The 18,242-nt window shown below is 34.2% G+C and overlaps 1 protein-coding gene and 1 long non-coding RNA gene across 12 annotated transcripts in view; one reads left to right on the plus strand and one right to left on the minus strand.

Moving 5' to 3' along the window:
• Positions 1-2,977, plus strand: part of LOC105221510 (box A-binding factor) — a 33,730-nt gene extending 30,753 nt beyond the window's left edge. For 4 of the 5 annotated variants that reach the window (XM_029037721.2, XM_054235931.1, XM_011198540.3 and 1 more), the window contains 3 exons: positions 195-359; positions 508-604; positions 876-2,977. In XM_029037721.2, coding sequence (XP_028893554.2) covers positions 195-359; positions 508-604; positions 876-2,101 — 1,488 coding nt within the window. In that variant the 3' untranslated portion in view covers positions 2,102-2,977. The remainder of the gene's footprint in view (positions 1-194; positions 360-507; positions 605-875) is intronic. The other variant, XM_029037723.2, reaches the window with a different exon arrangement.
• LOC105218389 (uncharacterized) lies at positions 20-17,325 on the minus strand. 7 transcript variants are annotated; one of them, XR_008472853.1, is made up of 5 exons: positions 17,211-17,325; positions 17,005-17,099; positions 13,927-16,596; positions 1,343-2,106; positions 20-392 (listed from the first exon to the last, which is right to left on the minus strand). It is a non-coding gene; the product is annotated as an uncharacterized LOC105218389 (long non-coding RNA). The 7 variants fall into 7 exon arrangements; XR_008472863.1 differs by having other exon boundaries at positions 13,927-15,407; positions 17,211-17,285; XR_008472871.1 differs by having other exon boundaries at positions 13,927-14,999; positions 17,211-17,274.
• Positions 17,326-18,242: the final 917 nt, after the last annotated feature.

Raw genomic sequence — 18,242 nt, forward strand, 5'->3', positions numbered from 1 at the left:
TAAATAAAAAAATTAAAACAAATTGCAATTTTTAAAATAAATATTTTTTTTTTTTGAAAATTAAAGTCAATCAATTTCGTATATAATGTATTTTTTAATAAATTTGCAAATGTTTAATATCTGCAATGTTGGAAGTAACTCTTATACGCTTAACTCTTCAAATTTAATATACTAATTGTGTTTATCATATTTAGAGTGCATCCCGTCGTGTCGGTCTTTCCTGCTCGAATTGCCTCACCACACACACCTCTCTCTGGCGTCGCAATCCCAGCGGTGAGCCCGTTTGCAATGCCTGCGGACTCTACTTCAAATTGCACAGCGTGAAACGTCCCTTGAACATGAAGAAGGACACAATACAGGTAATGATTACAACTCGCCTTCGTCATGGTATTCTGCAAGAAAACCAATAATAAAAGTTGAATTTTAAAATATAATGAAATTTAAAAAACTAGTTTAGAAGTTTCATTGCAAAAAAATTCTAATATTTCTTTCAAAATTCCATTTCAGACACGCAAGCGCAAGGCAAAGGGTACCAAGAGTGACAAGGCCAGCAAAAACAGTAAAGCAAATCCGAATGCCAACCAATCCGCTGATACCAATAACGGTAAGTGTTCCGAAATAATTTAATTTATTTGTATAGAATTGGTTTATTTGGCTGAAGCATGCGAAATTAATTGTTTTGTTTTGTCTCCTTTGCTTCTTCCTCTCTTTCACATGTGCGCCTCATCGTTTGTACATCGTCCATCGTCCATCGCCCATCGATCATCGTTCCTAACGCTCTCTTTCCATGTATCTATGTGTGTGTTGCATTCGCTAACGGTGGTTGTACTCATCAAATGAACTGTATTCATCAACTAAATTAACTCAATAATCAGAACTAAAACAATTAACAACTAACTTGCAACAACAACAAAAACAGCAACAGCAATCGCAGCAGCCGCAACTCATCCAACAAATGCAATTGAAGCAAGAGTCACAAAGCAACAACACTGTCTTAACGCATACGGCACTGATGTCGCCAACAACAAATGATGGCAGTGTCTCACCGACAGACACCAAATCACCACTTATGGCACTATTGCCACCAGCATCACCGCTAACAAAAATGGAGAATGTTAGTCCAATGCAAGAACAACAACTCAAACAAGAGCAACAACAGCTACAACAATCATACAATCAGAAAATGTCACCAATGACACATGCCAACTCACCGATAATGTTTTCATATACATCGCCGCCACATAACGGGCATTTGAATAACAATAGCACTTCATATAACAACAACAATAACAATAATAACAACAATACGTTAAATCTTATGCAGAAACAACTGCAGACTCACCAATCACAACAATTACAGAACATCCAACAGCAGCAACAACATCATACAGCACATTCTCCGCGCCATCAACAACAGCAGCAACAGCAACAGCAACAGCAACAATTAATGACACAACAACTTATGCATCTGATGCCACCACATTCGTCTCCCTCCACAACGGTATCGATGCCACCAACGCCGACTACGCCGACCACACCGACGACGCCAACGCATCATCAGCAACAACAACAGCTGCCATTACATCAGCAATTATCACCACTGCAGGAGCAACAGCAAAGACAACAAATATTTCAACAATTGATGCACAAACATCAGCTGCAATATGACCAACAACAGCATTTGAACAATATGTGCAGTCCGCTACAATATCATCAACATTACCTTCAGCAGCAGCAGCAACAACATCAACAACATCAACAACAATCAATTGAACCGCATAGTCCAGCTGGTTCAGTGTCGCCGGCGCATTCGACTTTCGGTGAATTGGTGCCGCTCCACGATGAGGATATTCGTATTCAACAACAACAACAACACCACCACCAACACTCGCACAACTCCCATTTGCTGGCACAAGATGTGGCGCTCAGTCGCAGTCCATCAATGGAAGATGACGAATTGATGATTGAGCTGCACCATCATCACCAGCAACATGCCAACGCACAATCGATGGCCTTGCATCTGCAGCATCAGCAAAACCTCTTCGATTTGCATGAATACGAACGAAAATACGAACGCGAAGCTGTGGTGAAGACGGAGTGAACGAGCTGTAAATAGAGAATGAGCATCAAAGAGAAACCAAAGAGTGGAATTTTAACAAATGTGTGTGCTTCATTTATATATGTATAGGCGTGTATATGTGTGGATGTGTCTGTGTGCAATAAGGCTTACCAGCTAATTGTATGTATGTACATATGTAATAAGTAAATTATGTGTAAAGCAAGTGCAAATGTTTTAAATAAGTCCTCATGAAGCACAATTCTCCAAAGCAAATCTATAACTAAAACGGTACAATATTCATAATTTTTCAATGCATTTCATTGCATATATTTATTAAAACAAAAACTAAAGTTTGTGGCAATTTATGGAAAATAGAAATAATTTGAAAAAAAAAAAATAAAATAAAAACAAATATTTATAAACATTAAGAGATATAGATACGTAAGCTAACACAAATTGGATTTCATCTAAAGTCTGACGAAAAGCATATTAAATATTCCAAAAAAATTTTAAATCGATATTAAATGTAAGTTGTATTTAAGAAAAATATGTATATTAAAAAAAATAATAATAATAACAAAAATACAAATCTTTCTAGCATACCAAAACATAATTATACGAATTTCTAGTTGTAAGCTCCTTTCGCAAAATCGCTTTGAGATTTATTTAAAAAGACAAAAAAATATTTGTATACACTCTTGACATTCTATTTGTAAAAAAATATTAATATTAATAATCTATATTTTAGTTAAGAATAAGTAACCTATATGTATGTATGTATATTCGATTCGTAATTTTGTAAAATCAATTTTCATTATTTTCTAATTTTTGCAAAGAAATCTCATTTACCCTTAGAATCAATACTTATATTTTAAAACAAATGTATACAAATAAATATTTTTTAATTATTTTGTTAAATGCTTGTTTTGATTTAATTTAAAAATCGGATTGTGAAATTCAGACAAGAGCTCAATAGAAATGATAATTCTGCAGTAAAAATGCATTGAATACCTTTTAAGAAAGTACATACAGTAAAAATACCACGAAACAAACGCCATAAACATGTACATTGTCTTAAAACAGTCAAACACAGTGTCTATTCCATGGTCTGGGGTTGCTTTTCTGTTTCCCGTTCGGCAAATCAGTACGTTTACAGAGACATTATTTAATCCGTTATGTTGCCGCATGCTGAATGAGAAATATTACTTAAGTGGGTCTTGCAACAAGACAACGACCGGAAGCAAACGGAAAAGGTCCTAAAATTATATATCCAGTGGAATAATGTAAGGGAGTGGTCCTCATAATACCCAGACCAAAACCTGATAAGAAAAAAACTTAAAGTGTGTCAATTGACTAACCCAAAATGCTTCAAAAAGACTGTACTCAAATAAGGCATTAAGGCATTGTTTTACAGGCTTCAAAAAATCGATTTTTTTGTTTTGTTTTAAATCTCTTCCAAAACTATCCAAGAATATGTCTTTAAAATTCCAGAGGCCAATTAGACATATTTTCAAAGCTAGAGCAGTTTTAGTGGCCGAGCGTCGAGCAGGTGCGAATGCTCAGGCAGACTTTAAAGCGCGTTTTCTCGAGTTTTCATTTTCACAAGTGTTAGAAAACGGTGCCGGCGATAGAAAAAGAATATATGTCCGATCGAAAAAAACCAAAGTGATCTAGATTCAGTATTAAATTATCTTCTATTTGAACTAAAAAAGTTGGACAAAAGTAAAAAGTAAAAAACTACTTGTTTTGCAACTTAAAGTACATTTTTTTTTCTTAAAAGAGTGAATTTTCAAACTTCGAAAAAATTTGGAATTTTATAACTTCTTCGGTATTTTTTTAGTTCATAAAGAAAAGAAAAAATTAAAAAAAAAAAAACTGGTTCGACTGTTTCAGATGCATCGCACGACCTCCATCACCGGCATCGATTTACAAGTGCAGACTCCAGGCGCTCCAGAAAAATACTTACAACTTTGAAAAAATTCCAATATTTTTTAATATTAAATATTGTTTTTAAGCCTTAAATATAGTATACTATCGTCTTAAAATTCCGTTTTCCATTTCCTTCCCTTTAAAAAAAATTGCTAAAAAAACGCTTTTTTCGGCTTCTAAAGCAGACTTACTTAATTAGAGGACGAGCGTCACTTATGGGTCAAAAACCATTTCTCCGGAACTCCTCGTCCGATATCAACAGTTGGTTGATTATATATTTTTGAAATTCTGATGTTACGGACAGAAAATATTGTTTTTTAAGCCTTAAATATAGTATACTATCGTCTTAAAATTCCGTTTTCCATTTCCTTCCCTTTAAAAAAAATTGCTAAAAAAACGCTTTTTTCGGCTTCTAAAGCAGACTTACTTAATTAGAGGACGAGCGTCACTTATGGGTCAAAAACCATTTCTCCGGAACTCCTCGTCCGATATCAACAGTTGGTTGATTTTATATTTTTGAAATTCTGATGTTACGGACAGAAAATTGACGAAACGGGTTAACAACCACGCCGTAGTCTGATTCATTCATTTTGCAATATATAAATCAATGAAGATATCGGAATAAAAGTTTCGACATCACTCATCTAAAAATTTTAGAAATCGGACTATAATTTTTCAAAGCCCCAGATATCGAAAATGAGGACCTCTGGACTTGTGACTTATTTTTTACCGAAAATATGGTTAACCCCATTAGATGTTATAAAGATATTCAGAGGAACCGTTGTCCTTATAATAACCTGCTTTATCCCAAAAATAAACATAACCAAAATTCATCTCGCACAAAATTGTTATGCTTAATAAAATCATATTTCAATTCGTACAACCCAGATTAATTTTTGTTGAGCAACGCATTCCAGTCAAAATGGGCTGGTATAAATAAGAGTAGTTAAATAAAAAAATTCTTAAGAAATATTTTTATTCGTTCAAAATTAAAATCATATACTTAAAACAGTAAACGCTCTTTATTCGCGCTTCCTTTATTCGCGTTTTCACTATTCGCGGATTAAAAAAATTAGACCCAATTTTTTTTTTTACTGCTAAAAAAATTACAAAATTCTTCAAACCATTGCCTAAGCCTTAAGATAATTAATTAAAATGTTCTAAAACTTCAATTAAGTCATTTTTTTATATACCTATTTACCTATTTGTATTCGCATTTGCAGACGTAAAAAGAAAGAAGCCGAAATGCGTGAGTATGAAAAGCTTGAAAAGCTGGCCGACATGGGTAATGCTCGAAAAATTTATGAAAAGATGAGGCGATTTACAGAAGGTTTCAAGACCGGAGCATTATCATGTAGGGACCGAGGAGGTAATCTGGTAACGGATGTCCAGAGCACATTGGGATTATGGAGGGAACACTTCTCCGACCTGCTCAATGGCAGTGAAAATACAACACCAGGAGATGGCGAACCCGATTCCCCAATCGATGACGATGGAATAGATGTTCCATTACCCGACCATGAAGAAATTCGAATAGCAATTACCCGCTTGAAGAACAACAAAGTGGCGGGGGCCGATGGATTACCGGCCGAGCTATTCAAATACGGCGGCGAAGAACTGATAAGGTGCATGCATCAGCTTCTTTGTAGAATATGGTCGGAAGAAAGCATGCCTGAAGATTGGAATCTTAGTGTGCTTTGCCCAATCCACAAGAAGGGAGACCCCACTATCTGCATATCGCATATAAGGTTTTGTCGAGCGTATTGTGTGAAAGACTAAAGCCCACCGTTAACGAACTGATTGGACCTTATCAGTGTGGCTTTAGACCTGGAAAATCTACAATGGACCAGATATTTACAATGCGCCAAATCTTGGAAAAGACCCGAGAGAGAAGAATCGATACTCACCATCTTTTTATCGATTTTAAAGCTGCCTTCGATAGCACGAAAAGGAGCTGCCTTTATGCCGCGATGTCTGAATTTGGTATCCCTGCAAAACTAATACGGCTATGTAAGCTGACGTTGAGCAACACCAAAAGCTCCGTCAGGATCGGGAAGGACCTCTCCGAGCCGTTCGATACCAAACGAGGCTTCAGACAGGGTGACTCACTATCGTGCGACTTCTTCAATCTATTGCTGGAAAAAATAATACGAGCTGCAGAACTAAATAGAGAGGGTACAATCTTCTACAAGAGTGTACAGCTCCTGGCGTATGCCGATGATATTGATATCATCGGAAGCAACAACCGCGCCGTTTGTTCTGCGTTTTCCAGACTAGATAAAGAAGCGAAGCGTATGGGTCTGGTGGTGAATGAGGACAAGACGAAAGATGAAATATCTCCTGTCATCAAACAAACAGTCAGCGCACTCGTGTCTTGGCTCCCACGTCACTGTTGACAGTCATAACTTTGAAGTTGTAGATAATTTTGATTATCTGGGAACCAGCATTAACAACACCAACAATGTCAGCCTTGAAATCCAACGCAGAATCACTCTTGCCAACAGGTGCTACTATGGACTGAGTAGGCAATTGAAAAGTAAAGTCCTCTCTCGACGAACCAAAATCAAACTCTGTAAGTCGCTCATTATTCCCGTCCTGATGTATGGCGCTGAAGCGTGGACGATGACAACATCCGATGAGACGACTCTTGGGGTTTTCGAGAGAAAGGTTTTGCGCAAGATTTATGGTCCTCTAAACATTGGCAACGGCGAATACTGCAGACGATGGAACGATGAGCTGTACGATTTATACGACGACATTGACATGGTTCAGCGAATAAAAAGACAGCGGCTACGCTGGCTAGGTCATGTTGTACGGATGGAAGAAAACACTCTAGTTCTGAAAGTATTCGATGCAGTACCCGCTGGAGGAAGCCGCGGAAGAGGACGACCTCCACTCCGGTGGAAAGACCAAGTGCAAAGTGACCTGGCTTCACTTGGTGTTTCCAGTTGGCGCCAAAAAGCAAAAAGGAGGAATGAGTGGCGCGCTCTGGTGGATTCGGCTATAATCGCTTAAAGCGGTTCCTACGCCAAATATATATATATATATATTTGTTTTTTTTTTGTCACCTAGGAACATATCCCCTATAATGACATATAAATTACCATCCCGTATTCACGGTTTCTGTATTCGCGGCATATTTATGGAACATATACCCCGCGAATAAAGAGCTTTTACTGTATATAAATGCACTTTCAATACTTTCTCTATTAATTCATACTGAAAATATAAACGAAAATCCTTTGAAACTGACAAAGTTGGTTTCTACACACTCTCCACCAATTACACCTAATCTGAGAACGTAAATACACTTTATACGTGCTTTGCTCAAATGTAATTTTTGGAGAAATTTCTGCGGTTTATGTCGCAGCTAAAATATATTTGCAATCAGACATGAACGTTTTTTACGTTCTCTACTTGCAATAAATAACGTACGTTTTGTATTTTAGCGATCTACGATATAAAGATATATAAATTAGCCAAGTCAGGAACCATGAAAAATATAATTTCGTTCCTTTAACACCCGGTTGTAATAAACTTGTTCCCAGTATGCAATTTACAAATGTGCAAAGGTTTCTGCATGAACTAAGCCAATGCACTTTTTGCCAGTATTTTAGTTTTTAATTATATGACTCACGCTGTGAGAAAGGAAGTGAGCAGTTAATGCATGACATTGGTAAAACAATAAAATGCTGTTGAATACGTTTAAAAAATTAATTGTGAAAATTGTAAGAATTTTAATATGGCAAAATCAATATCAAATATTCTGACATTTTTAAGTGCAAAAGAGTGAAAAAAGGTTTTCGTTTAATTTTAGAAATCGTTTTAAAAATGATATTGATTTAATGATTATTTTAAAAGTTTGGTTGGCTTCCGCAACGGTTACTAGTGTTTCCTCAACATGACATGCGTGAAATTATCTTTAAACTCCGATAGCCAACTTTTATTGAATTAACATGATGTGGGGAGTGTGAAAACTGTATTTTTGCTAACCATAAAAATTTTATAACTTTTTTGGATTATTTCACTTTTTGTTTAGCAATCTCATGCACATGTCACACATACAGATGTACAACACGAGCACCGCTTATTATGAACGTTTAGAGAATGAATTAATTTCGTACAAAAGTAGAGCGCTCCTTCCAATGCAAATGGGACATTTGGACACACACACCCATATGCACCGGCATATGCTTTTTACACAAATTCAGACATATATTTCTATATATGTACATGCATATGTATGTTGGCAAGCATGCATTTGTGTTCTCAGCGTATATTTTAGGGTTCTATTTACTGTATAATATTTACGCAATCAACAAACGGTTTCTTTGATAAGATAAGAAACACTGCTTTATTGAGTCGTATGTGTTTGCTGTTTGTTTATTTTTCCAATGGCACAATAGTTTATTAAGGTGCATTTTGTCGGGCGAAAATGTATAAAAACTCCATATGAATTGCTGTATGCATGTAATTGCGTGTGTATATCAACAAACACTGCGTGTATTAATTTGTACAATCACGTATCCATGGCTTGTGTGTGTTGCGTTTTATTCGGCCTAAACATGAGCATTCGTTGGTATTTACTTTGTGGCCATAAAACTATAAGTACGTCAAGTAAGTAACAGGCAAGTTTTATTCTCATATCATAAAAAATATTAGAACACTTTACAATGTACAATATGTAAAGACTTTTATATATACTTACATACATATGTATCTTTGCATGTACAATATGCTCTTTTCCATCAAAGCAGTTCAGTGATAAAAACCATGACAGTTCTACAGAAATTGTGAAAGACATCAAATAGAAGAGAGGTCATTGGTAATTAACATATTCTGTTGCAAAAAAGAAAATTATTAACAAAATAGAGCAAACACGGCAATCGATTTTTGGAAAGGTTTCTTTTGTGTTCTCTCCCCTTAAATAAGAAAGTGTGCAATAATTTCGAAAACAATCGACAGATTATTTAAATATTGCATGTATGTATGTATGTAATTGGCACAGAACTGTATTATCCAGTTATAGTCGAATCGCTAATTGCGCGAGATTCTACTCTTTCCCTCAAAATTCTGCGCAAGTTGGAAATCTCAAGTGTAACCAGGTCGCTCTCCACCTGGTCTTTCCAACGGAGTGGAGGCCTTCCTCTTCCTCTGCTACCATTGGACGGTACTGCATTAAACACTTTCCAAGCTGGAGTGTTTTCGTTCCTTCAGACAACATGACCTATCCAGCGTTGACACTATCTTTTTATTCGCTGAACTACGTCAATGTCGTCGTATAACTCGTACAGCTCATCGTTCCACCGTCTGCAGTATTCGCCGTTGCCAATGTTCTGAGAACCATAAATCTTGTGCAAAATGTTTCTCTCGAAAACTCCCTGTGTCGTCTCATCGGATGTTGACATCGTACACGTTTCTGCACCATAAAGTCGGACGGGAATAATAAGCTACTTGTACAGTTTGCGTTTGGTTCGTCGAGAGAGAGGTCTTTACTTTTCAATTGCCTGCTCAGTCCAAAGTAGGACCTGTTGGCAAGAGTGATCTGTCGCTGGATTTCGAGGCTGACATTGTTGGTGTTGTTGATACTTAATTATTACTCGACTCAATTTGAAAACCACTTGATTTCTTGATTTTCGTAGACAATTTCGAAACGAAGTAGGACTTTTTATTTTTTTTACTTTACAGTTTAAGATAAAGTAAAGTACTTTAAAGTTTAAGATTATCCAATGTAATGGGTTGTAGGACAACTTCAAACCAGTGATTTTTTATGAATTTTATTTGTACATATATATATATATATATATATATATATCATATATATAAATATATATATATATCATATATATATATATATATATATATATATAATTAATTAATTTAATTGGTTAAGTTAATTAGAATTAAGGTTAGGTATTTGCATATTTTGATCATCATGAGCATTTAACGATTAGCACATGGAAAACTCAGATAAAAGAAAAAAGAAAGATAAAGACATGTGGGGAAAAAATAATGTAAACAGAAACAGCTGATTTCTGTCCAATTATATTCGAATTGAATTGAATTATTTTATTACGTTGGTTTTCAAATGCATTCCAATATTTGTTATAAAATAGTTAATAATTTAACATTAATTTCACAGTAAGCCCTTTGCTCTTTGGCTAGATGTGAAGATTCTGAGAATGCGCAAATATTAAATACTCTGAATCTGGATTAATTTTTAATTTTTTATTTATTTTGATTGACCTGTTATCAGTTTATCTATCCGGTTTTTATACCGATGAGAAGGTTATACGGCCTTTACTCGGTCGCCAGAACCTCGTTTGCTAACCATACAGAGGGTGCCGCGTAGATGAGGTTGATAATCGGATAGCAGGGGCACTTCACTTTTCGATCCCACATCCCCCGGAGTCTTTTGCTCATCCGCGGAGCAATATCTATATCCATATGTATATAAAAATTTCATGTCGCGTTGTTTGTCCGGGATTGGCGCCTAAACTAGTACCTAATTTGAATTGAAATGAAATCTTTCGTATACGTTACAGTTAGCAATATGAGATTGTATTGTAGATAGGCAAAATCGGACAAATGCAAAAAAAAAAAAAAAAAATAAATTAAGACTTTTGCAACAGATATTCACAAGACCGAAGGACAATAGGATTTACACATTTTTACGAAAAAGGGACGTAGTCACAACTCAACATCCGTCTATCCGGTCGGTCATTTGGTCAAGCAATAATTTGATCTGGATATCCGAATATAACTTAGCTCAAACTTAAGCATTGTGTTACTATGAGAAGGTTGGAATTCTTGATGGCCAAAATCGGACTTCTGCAACGACTAAAGAATTATAGTTAAACAAAAAGGAATATAACAAAGCTACAATTTGAATTATAAAATTCGGAACACACGAAATAGGTACGAAAAAACCCAAGAGAGAGTTTTGGTATAATTATCGTAAACCACTAAAGCTGATTGAGAAAATGGAAAGTAGTTAAATAATTTCAATTTATCAAATATACATTATCCACAGCAATGGTATGTACATATAGAAAACAATTTCGTCAAAGTTAGCCTCATTATCTTCATTTTTTTATTCGAAAAATGGAAAAATAAACTTCTCAATATAAAAACGGCTCAATAACGCGAGCCATCAACATGTTCATATTTTTCCTCTTTGTATAAAAATAATGACAAAAGTAAAATATCTCCTTTACAACAAATTAATTTTCACAACTATCCACAACGAGATATTTTATTTGTCAAGAACATTTTACTTCTTAACAACTTATCAAGAAAAAAGCTTTTTATTTTGGACACAGAATACGAAATTCTTGATAAATTTAAATTTTTTACAAATTAGAAATTTGTTGAATTCAACTTATAATATTCGTTACTTATTTCTCACTAAAACTGATAAGTGCCGTTTTTGCAGAAATGTTGAATTCACAAATTTTGACCGGAAATTATACAGAAATTCTGACAAAGATTAATTCTTATATGTATTACCAATCAAATTTAAATGAAACATTGCGCAACAAGAAAGAAATTGAAGTATGAAAATCCAAAAAGCGTCATATGTAACATGTAGAAACATGTTTGTTGGATTAATAATTATTTTACTGAAACGGAGCCGTTCATAAAGATTATTTTTTATATATAATAAAATTTTCCCCTACATTCTTTATTTAGCAAAAAAAGTTAAGACTCTAATGAAGGTTGAGAGTAAGTAAAAATATTAATTACCAGATCTTAATGTACAAATATAATAGATACTTTTGCAGTAACCATGCATTGAAAATGCTTAATAGAATCATCGACAAAAGATCCAGCAGATTTCATCTCTATAATATAAAAATGAATCGCAAAATGTGTTGCTAAGCGCATAACTCGAGAACCGCTGAACCGATTTCGCAAATTCTTTGTTTAGAATGTTTTTAGAGTTACATGGATGGTTCTTACGGAGAGAAAATTAGAAAAATTGCCTGAAAAAGTCTTAAATCCACAATTTTCTAATCACCCATACAAACAATTTGTGTCGTTAGTTTCGAAAAAAGTCGAGAAGGGCCAAACCGATCTGGCTAATTTTAGTTTTGAAATATTTATGGAAGGATTAGAAAGTAAGTATATATCGAAAAATTGTAAGGAAGATAACAAGAAGATGATTTTATTTGAATTGACAACAAAATTATAAAAAAAATAATAATATTTTGAAAGTTGTCATTGTTGTTTTGTTAAAATATTTTTATCATTGTTCAATTGTATAAGGCTGTGTCGATAGCCCAAAACAATTTGTAACAAGTAGGGAAAGGCAACAGAACATTTTATACCCTCGCAATTTATTGATGTCATTTTGTTACACACAATTTGAAATAAAGTCCAATAGAATAACGAAAATCAGCATATATTGTACATGAGGGTTGAGGTAATTCCTGAACCGATTTCACTCATTTTCAACGCCCAGTTATAATGGGAACAGGGGCAACTTGGCACCTGTTAGTGGGCAGACAAACGGCAATTCGGCCTTGAAATTACTCCTAAATTGCAAATCAACGAAACACCAGTCTGCAAAATCGCCAAAAAAAAAGAGCTATAAAGAAGATTTTCCAGATATTCAAGTCGCTGGAGGACTTTAAAAGACTTACGCGACAACGAAAATATTTTTGGTGAAGCCATGATTCTGTTGGCAGGTGATTTTCGCCAGACTATTCCTGGATCAACTGTTGCTGACGAATTAATCACATTCCTAAAATCATCTAATTTGTGGCGACACATAAAGAATCGCCAATTAACAAATAACATACGAGTGTTTTTCCAACAATATCATACTGCGATTGTAGAAGCAGTTGGAAATGGTAGGGTCGCAGTTGACATCTCGATGGATTAATAACATTTTTAACGGGTTTCTGTCATAAACATAAATGGCTGATTGAATGACCTATATTGATGGTAAAAAAACAAGGATCTCTTTGATCTTAATGCGACAATTTAGAATTTCGTTAAAGGAGAGTTGACTCAGCTACAAACCAGGATGACGTATTCAATTATCCCACAGACTATTTTAAATTGCTGGGCTATCCCCACTCACTTGCAATTAAAAGTAGTGTGAGTTGTCATCATGCTGCGTAACATAAATCAATATCAAACTTTGCAAAAGAACAAGACTGGCTGTGAAGAAGGTAATCAATGTCGTCACCAAAGCCAAGATAAAGCCAACTATGAAATTTGGTCATTTGTTACTTTCTAAACATAAAGAAAAAATCAAAGTTTTACAAATTATGATAATTTACGCTTAATACAGATCTACAATAATGTCTATCAATCATTTTAAAATTTATCGGCTATAACGTTTTCGTCTTTATGCGTAGAATTTTTTCTCTTCATTGAAAGATTTACTAATTTAATGTATACCTTAGCCACAAAAACGTGATCTGATCATAAGTTCAATAGTGGTAAATGCTGAGATATCGGAGCGAATTTCCACCAATAAGCTATCTTGTACCAAAGATAAATTAATATATGAGATAACTAAAACGATGTGACCTTTAGCAGACAGAAATAATCGCAGGCTTGATATAAATTGATAATATGACAGGGAATGTTGCACAGGAGGTCTTCTGGTGCCGGCTACTATGAGTAATTCTTAACAACCAACTAATCCAGTTAGTCTATATTGTGATTATCTATACCGGCTTCTTTCGTCCTAAAGATCAAAATATAAATTCCTAAATAGAGAATAGAGTCCTAAACAGAGAACATAAAGCATTTTGTTCGGTTGGTATTATTATCACTGGGCCTGTTTGCAGTGTTCAATAATAGATTCTAAATGCGGGGGTGGTAACTGTACTTATCAACATTTTTCCAATTTTTCGTCATTATTTATGTATATACATGTACATACATACAAATATTCTTTAATTTATAATAGTTTCACTTACCTTCACTAGAATTTAGGTAATCGCACCCCAACGCCAAGGTACTTCATATAATTTCCGCAATAATTATTAAGGAAATTCCATTTGGTGAAGTCTTTTTTTTAACTATTTATAACAGAAATGTCATAATGCCATAATGTAATAAGTCCGTTAGTGCTTTGTGACAGCCATAAACTCTTTCAATTATTGCCGCACTCAAGCAAAGTGGCGCGAAGGATGAGGGGAACAGTCGACAATATATTCGTACGTAAACGCCTACCAACGGCACAACCATACGACCATGCCATCTACCAAGCAGGTATTTGCAGAGCTTACATTGGCAGCCACGCATTTGGGGTTGGTTGCCGTTTGAAGTGCTGCTTGCTGTGCATATAAAAATACGCAGCTCAATGGGAGAGAGAGTGTGTGTGTTTGTGTCGATAGTCGGCTGTATGTAGGGCGTTGGTTAGGCGCGGTAGGACGTTATTCTCGTGTTGTTGTCATCGTTAACGAGCTGTCACTTGAACTGCTATGGCGCAAAGCAAAGGTGGCCGTCAAGTACGAAAGCGATTGCGCCAACAGTAGTCACAATATTTCATTTTTTATTTGATTTCATATACAATTTTTCGTTTCGTGGCTTTCATCGTTTGCTTCAGCCGTTGTTATTATACTCATACTCGTATGCTATGCCCGTGTATTTTATTGGTTTTATATTACTTAGGTTTAGTTTTTTGATTTTTATTTGTCATTATTATTTATTCTACCTTATCGCAACCATCTTTGTTTTATTTTTCAAAATGGAGTCGAACGTCGAATGCCTTGCGATAGCGCGAACGTCAGCTAGCATTGAAGTAGCTGGTAGATTTTAATGATATTTCAGCAGATTTTCAGCACTTTTTTTAAATTTATTTAAAAAGAAATATTTTTGGTTGTTATTTTATAAAAATAGTGTTGTTATATATTATTTTTTTTTACTACAAAGCCTTAAATTGTTTTTCTTCACATATATTATGCACATATTCACATAATTTTATATCACGATTGTTTTTTTTAATAAAAATAGTTTTAAATTATTTTCAGAACTTTTCAGCATGAAACTGTAAATTTTTTCAAAACACCGCACAATTTTTTGAAATTTGTCTTCTTAGTATGAGATTTGCAAGCAACTCTGAAGTTGCCAAACATATTTATTCACATATACACATTCACCTATGTCCGTGTGTAATTTCACTCTTTATTTAGTTGTTTGAAATGTTTGCTTAATATTATGTCTGTCAAGCGACATTTGATTTAAATTTGGTTTCACCTTTTTATTGTATGCGCAAAAAATTGTTGAGTTGAGCCACTTTAAGCACCTTCCTTCCTCAGCACCTTGTGCAATTCCTACACTTTCTCTACTAAAACCACAACTGCATGATATCTTAAATTTTAATGGAAATTTTTCTGTGTTTCTGATGTTGCTGTCGTGTGTTAAGTAAAATTTTCATAGATAGGGAGAGGGAAACCTTTAAAAATAAAATAATCAAGTAAAAGAACACACGGCACGATAATGCTTATAAATAAGATAATATGTTTGATAAAGTTATTTACCGTATTTCTGGTCGACTTTTCTCACAAAACGTAACTACGCATACACCCACATACCACATATTGGTATGTACATATGTACACAATCGTAATCGTATCTACATGTAAGACAAGCAAGCAGATAATGACGCAAAAATGCAAGTGCAACATGCCAAGCTGGCTATTTGTGAGTTCTAAGACACCTTTTTGAATAAGAAATAAGGGAGAATAAAATTAAATTTCATCCCTAATTTTGGCAGGGCGTTGTGAAAGGTTATCAATTATCTGGTTGTTAAGTTGTGAAGCTGTGTCGTATGTCTATATTTACATGTTTTCTCCTTACATACGCATATCATTTCGTAATACTGCCATTTAGTAACATGTGAGTATGCCCCTCCCTTAAGGTGATTTTCTTATATTTATATATGTATGTATGTATATGCGGTTACATTTCAGCATTTCATTTCATGCTCATTTCATTAATTTAACTGAATCCTTGATCAATTCGGCACTTAACCCTTAAAGCAGCTGCCTTCTAGCGTTGAACTAAGTACTTGCACTTCACTTGTAATAGAGTAGTATGAAATTCAAGCCTCCCCCCCTCTCTCTTTGAGTACCCATGTGTATTTCTCAAAAAAAAAAAAACAGTTGTTCACTTTATTTCTTTATTACACTCTTATCTAAAATACCTTGTATTTCTTGACTTATTTCTTTTTTCATTGACTTTCAGCTAAGGCAGTAAATTTTCAAACAACTAGCATTATGTATGCGACGCTCCGTAGACCGATGGAATTCATTGCTGATTTTATATCGTTCCACCACTTAACGGCATTAAATTTTCTTAGAATTTTTTTGAAATTTTCGAATAAAACAATCTAAAAATTACTTATAACAAAAACAAACATGCAAATTTGACATTATTGGAAATTTCCGTTGGAGTCTCTTGCGAATTATGAGGTGCGCTTGAGGTTATATATCATGTGTCTATTTGTAGAATTTTCGAATGATACATTTTCACCCATAAACGTATAGGTACGTCGATTTGCGTAACTTTTTTTGAAGTTGCGAGAAGTATTATGACTAACACATAATATATGTATATACAAAAACATTTTCAAATATTTATGGCTGCAAAGACATATTCAATTGTAAATTACACTCAACTTAAACATTTAACTTTCGTAGAGACTTGTAACGGCGTATCTAAGTACTGCAGAATTTATGATTTTGTTTTGTTAAATAAAGTTTCCCAGAGTAGAATTTAAGTTAGTTTTTTCTCAGTTTTATATTTTGACATTTGTTCCGTTATTTTATGTAACACCACTGAATTATTTATTATATTTTTGTATTACTTATGGCAACAATATGGGTTGTGTCTCTTCATTTTCACACGATTATAATTCATTATAATCGTTATAATTCATTATAATCGTACTTTAATTAATTGCTTAATAATATTTTTTATCTTCCATAATTTTATAAAACAAATCGTTTGCGAAAAATATTAATTTTTATGAAAATTCCCACAATCCGTACTTCGGTACTTTCTATTCCATCGACGACGCGTCGTAAAACGAATATCTGTTGCTTCCTGTTTTTTGTGTGTTAAAAACACCAATTACACTCACAAACTGTGATTAGATTCACCAGCGAAATGGGCCCAAAGTTAAAGGAGCAAATGAAAAATTCAAATTCAAATTATTATCGCTTATTATCTCGGTACATTATCAGTTCAAACATACCATACTTACTGATACTGGAATACAGTTATGTTACAGATACCCACTGATATCCTATCCAACCAACTGAACTGAATGAATGGAAACGGAATTGATAGCAAATCTTCATTATCTTATAAATATTGCTAAAAAACGAAGATTAGATACTTTTATCTAGCTGGGTCAGTTGGGCATACAGTCTACCGAATCCGTACGTTAAACACATACACACATACATGCATACATATCTATCGCCGGACTATATCTATATCTTCTATATCTGTGTAAGTACATATATGATTACAAAAGTCCGTTGCACTTGTGTTGGTTCACTGATTATATAAGACGAGGAGGCACGCTAAAGAAGTACAACGCTTTGTAGTCTCAGCCCCTCCCGAAATAACTTATTTAAACTTAAAACGTCATCAAGTCGATAGATAGGGATAAGAAGGCAAACATACGACAGAGATTACTTTCGTTTAATCAGGAAGCTATCGATAAACAAATCGTATTATCTGAGACCGTTCCGTTGATATGGGCATATCAAAATAAGTGGCGTTTAGGCTCTTCAGTACTCTAAAATTATGACATATTTGATAAAAAAATACAACTATTTACAACGCAGAGAATTATTTTTTTACAATTACTATAAGCAATAAATATGGAGAATGGAGAAAGGAGAAAGCAAAGCAAGGTGTAGAAATTAAGTAAAAATTTAATGTATTTGATTTATATATTTAAAAAATAATGTTTTTAGTGCCAGAAATATTACTTTCAAATTGTTTCCAGGATTCAAGGACTATATACTGTATTAGAGATCTAAGCTCGATTTGTGTATTTTCTAAAAAATCGTAAAACAAAATCGAAAAGTATCATAAAACATTTGGAAATGGGATGCTTAACTGCTGAGTAAAAGTAAGATGCAGTTCAAATTAAGGGAGTTCAGATCAAATTTAACCTTCAATACTGCAACTTCAATAATATCAGCTCGATAAGAAAAAAAAGCAATAATTTTATCAAAACTAAAAGAGATAATGATAAAGAAGAGATATGAAA

The sequence above is a fragment of the Zeugodacus cucurbitae genome, chromosome 2, assembly GCF_028554725.1.
Source record: "Zeugodacus cucurbitae isolate PBARC_wt_2022May chromosome 2, idZeuCucr1.2, whole genome shotgun sequence".
In the NCBI taxonomy this organism is placed as follows: domain Eukaryota; kingdom Metazoa; phylum Arthropoda; class Insecta; order Diptera; family Tephritidae; genus Zeugodacus; species Zeugodacus cucurbitae.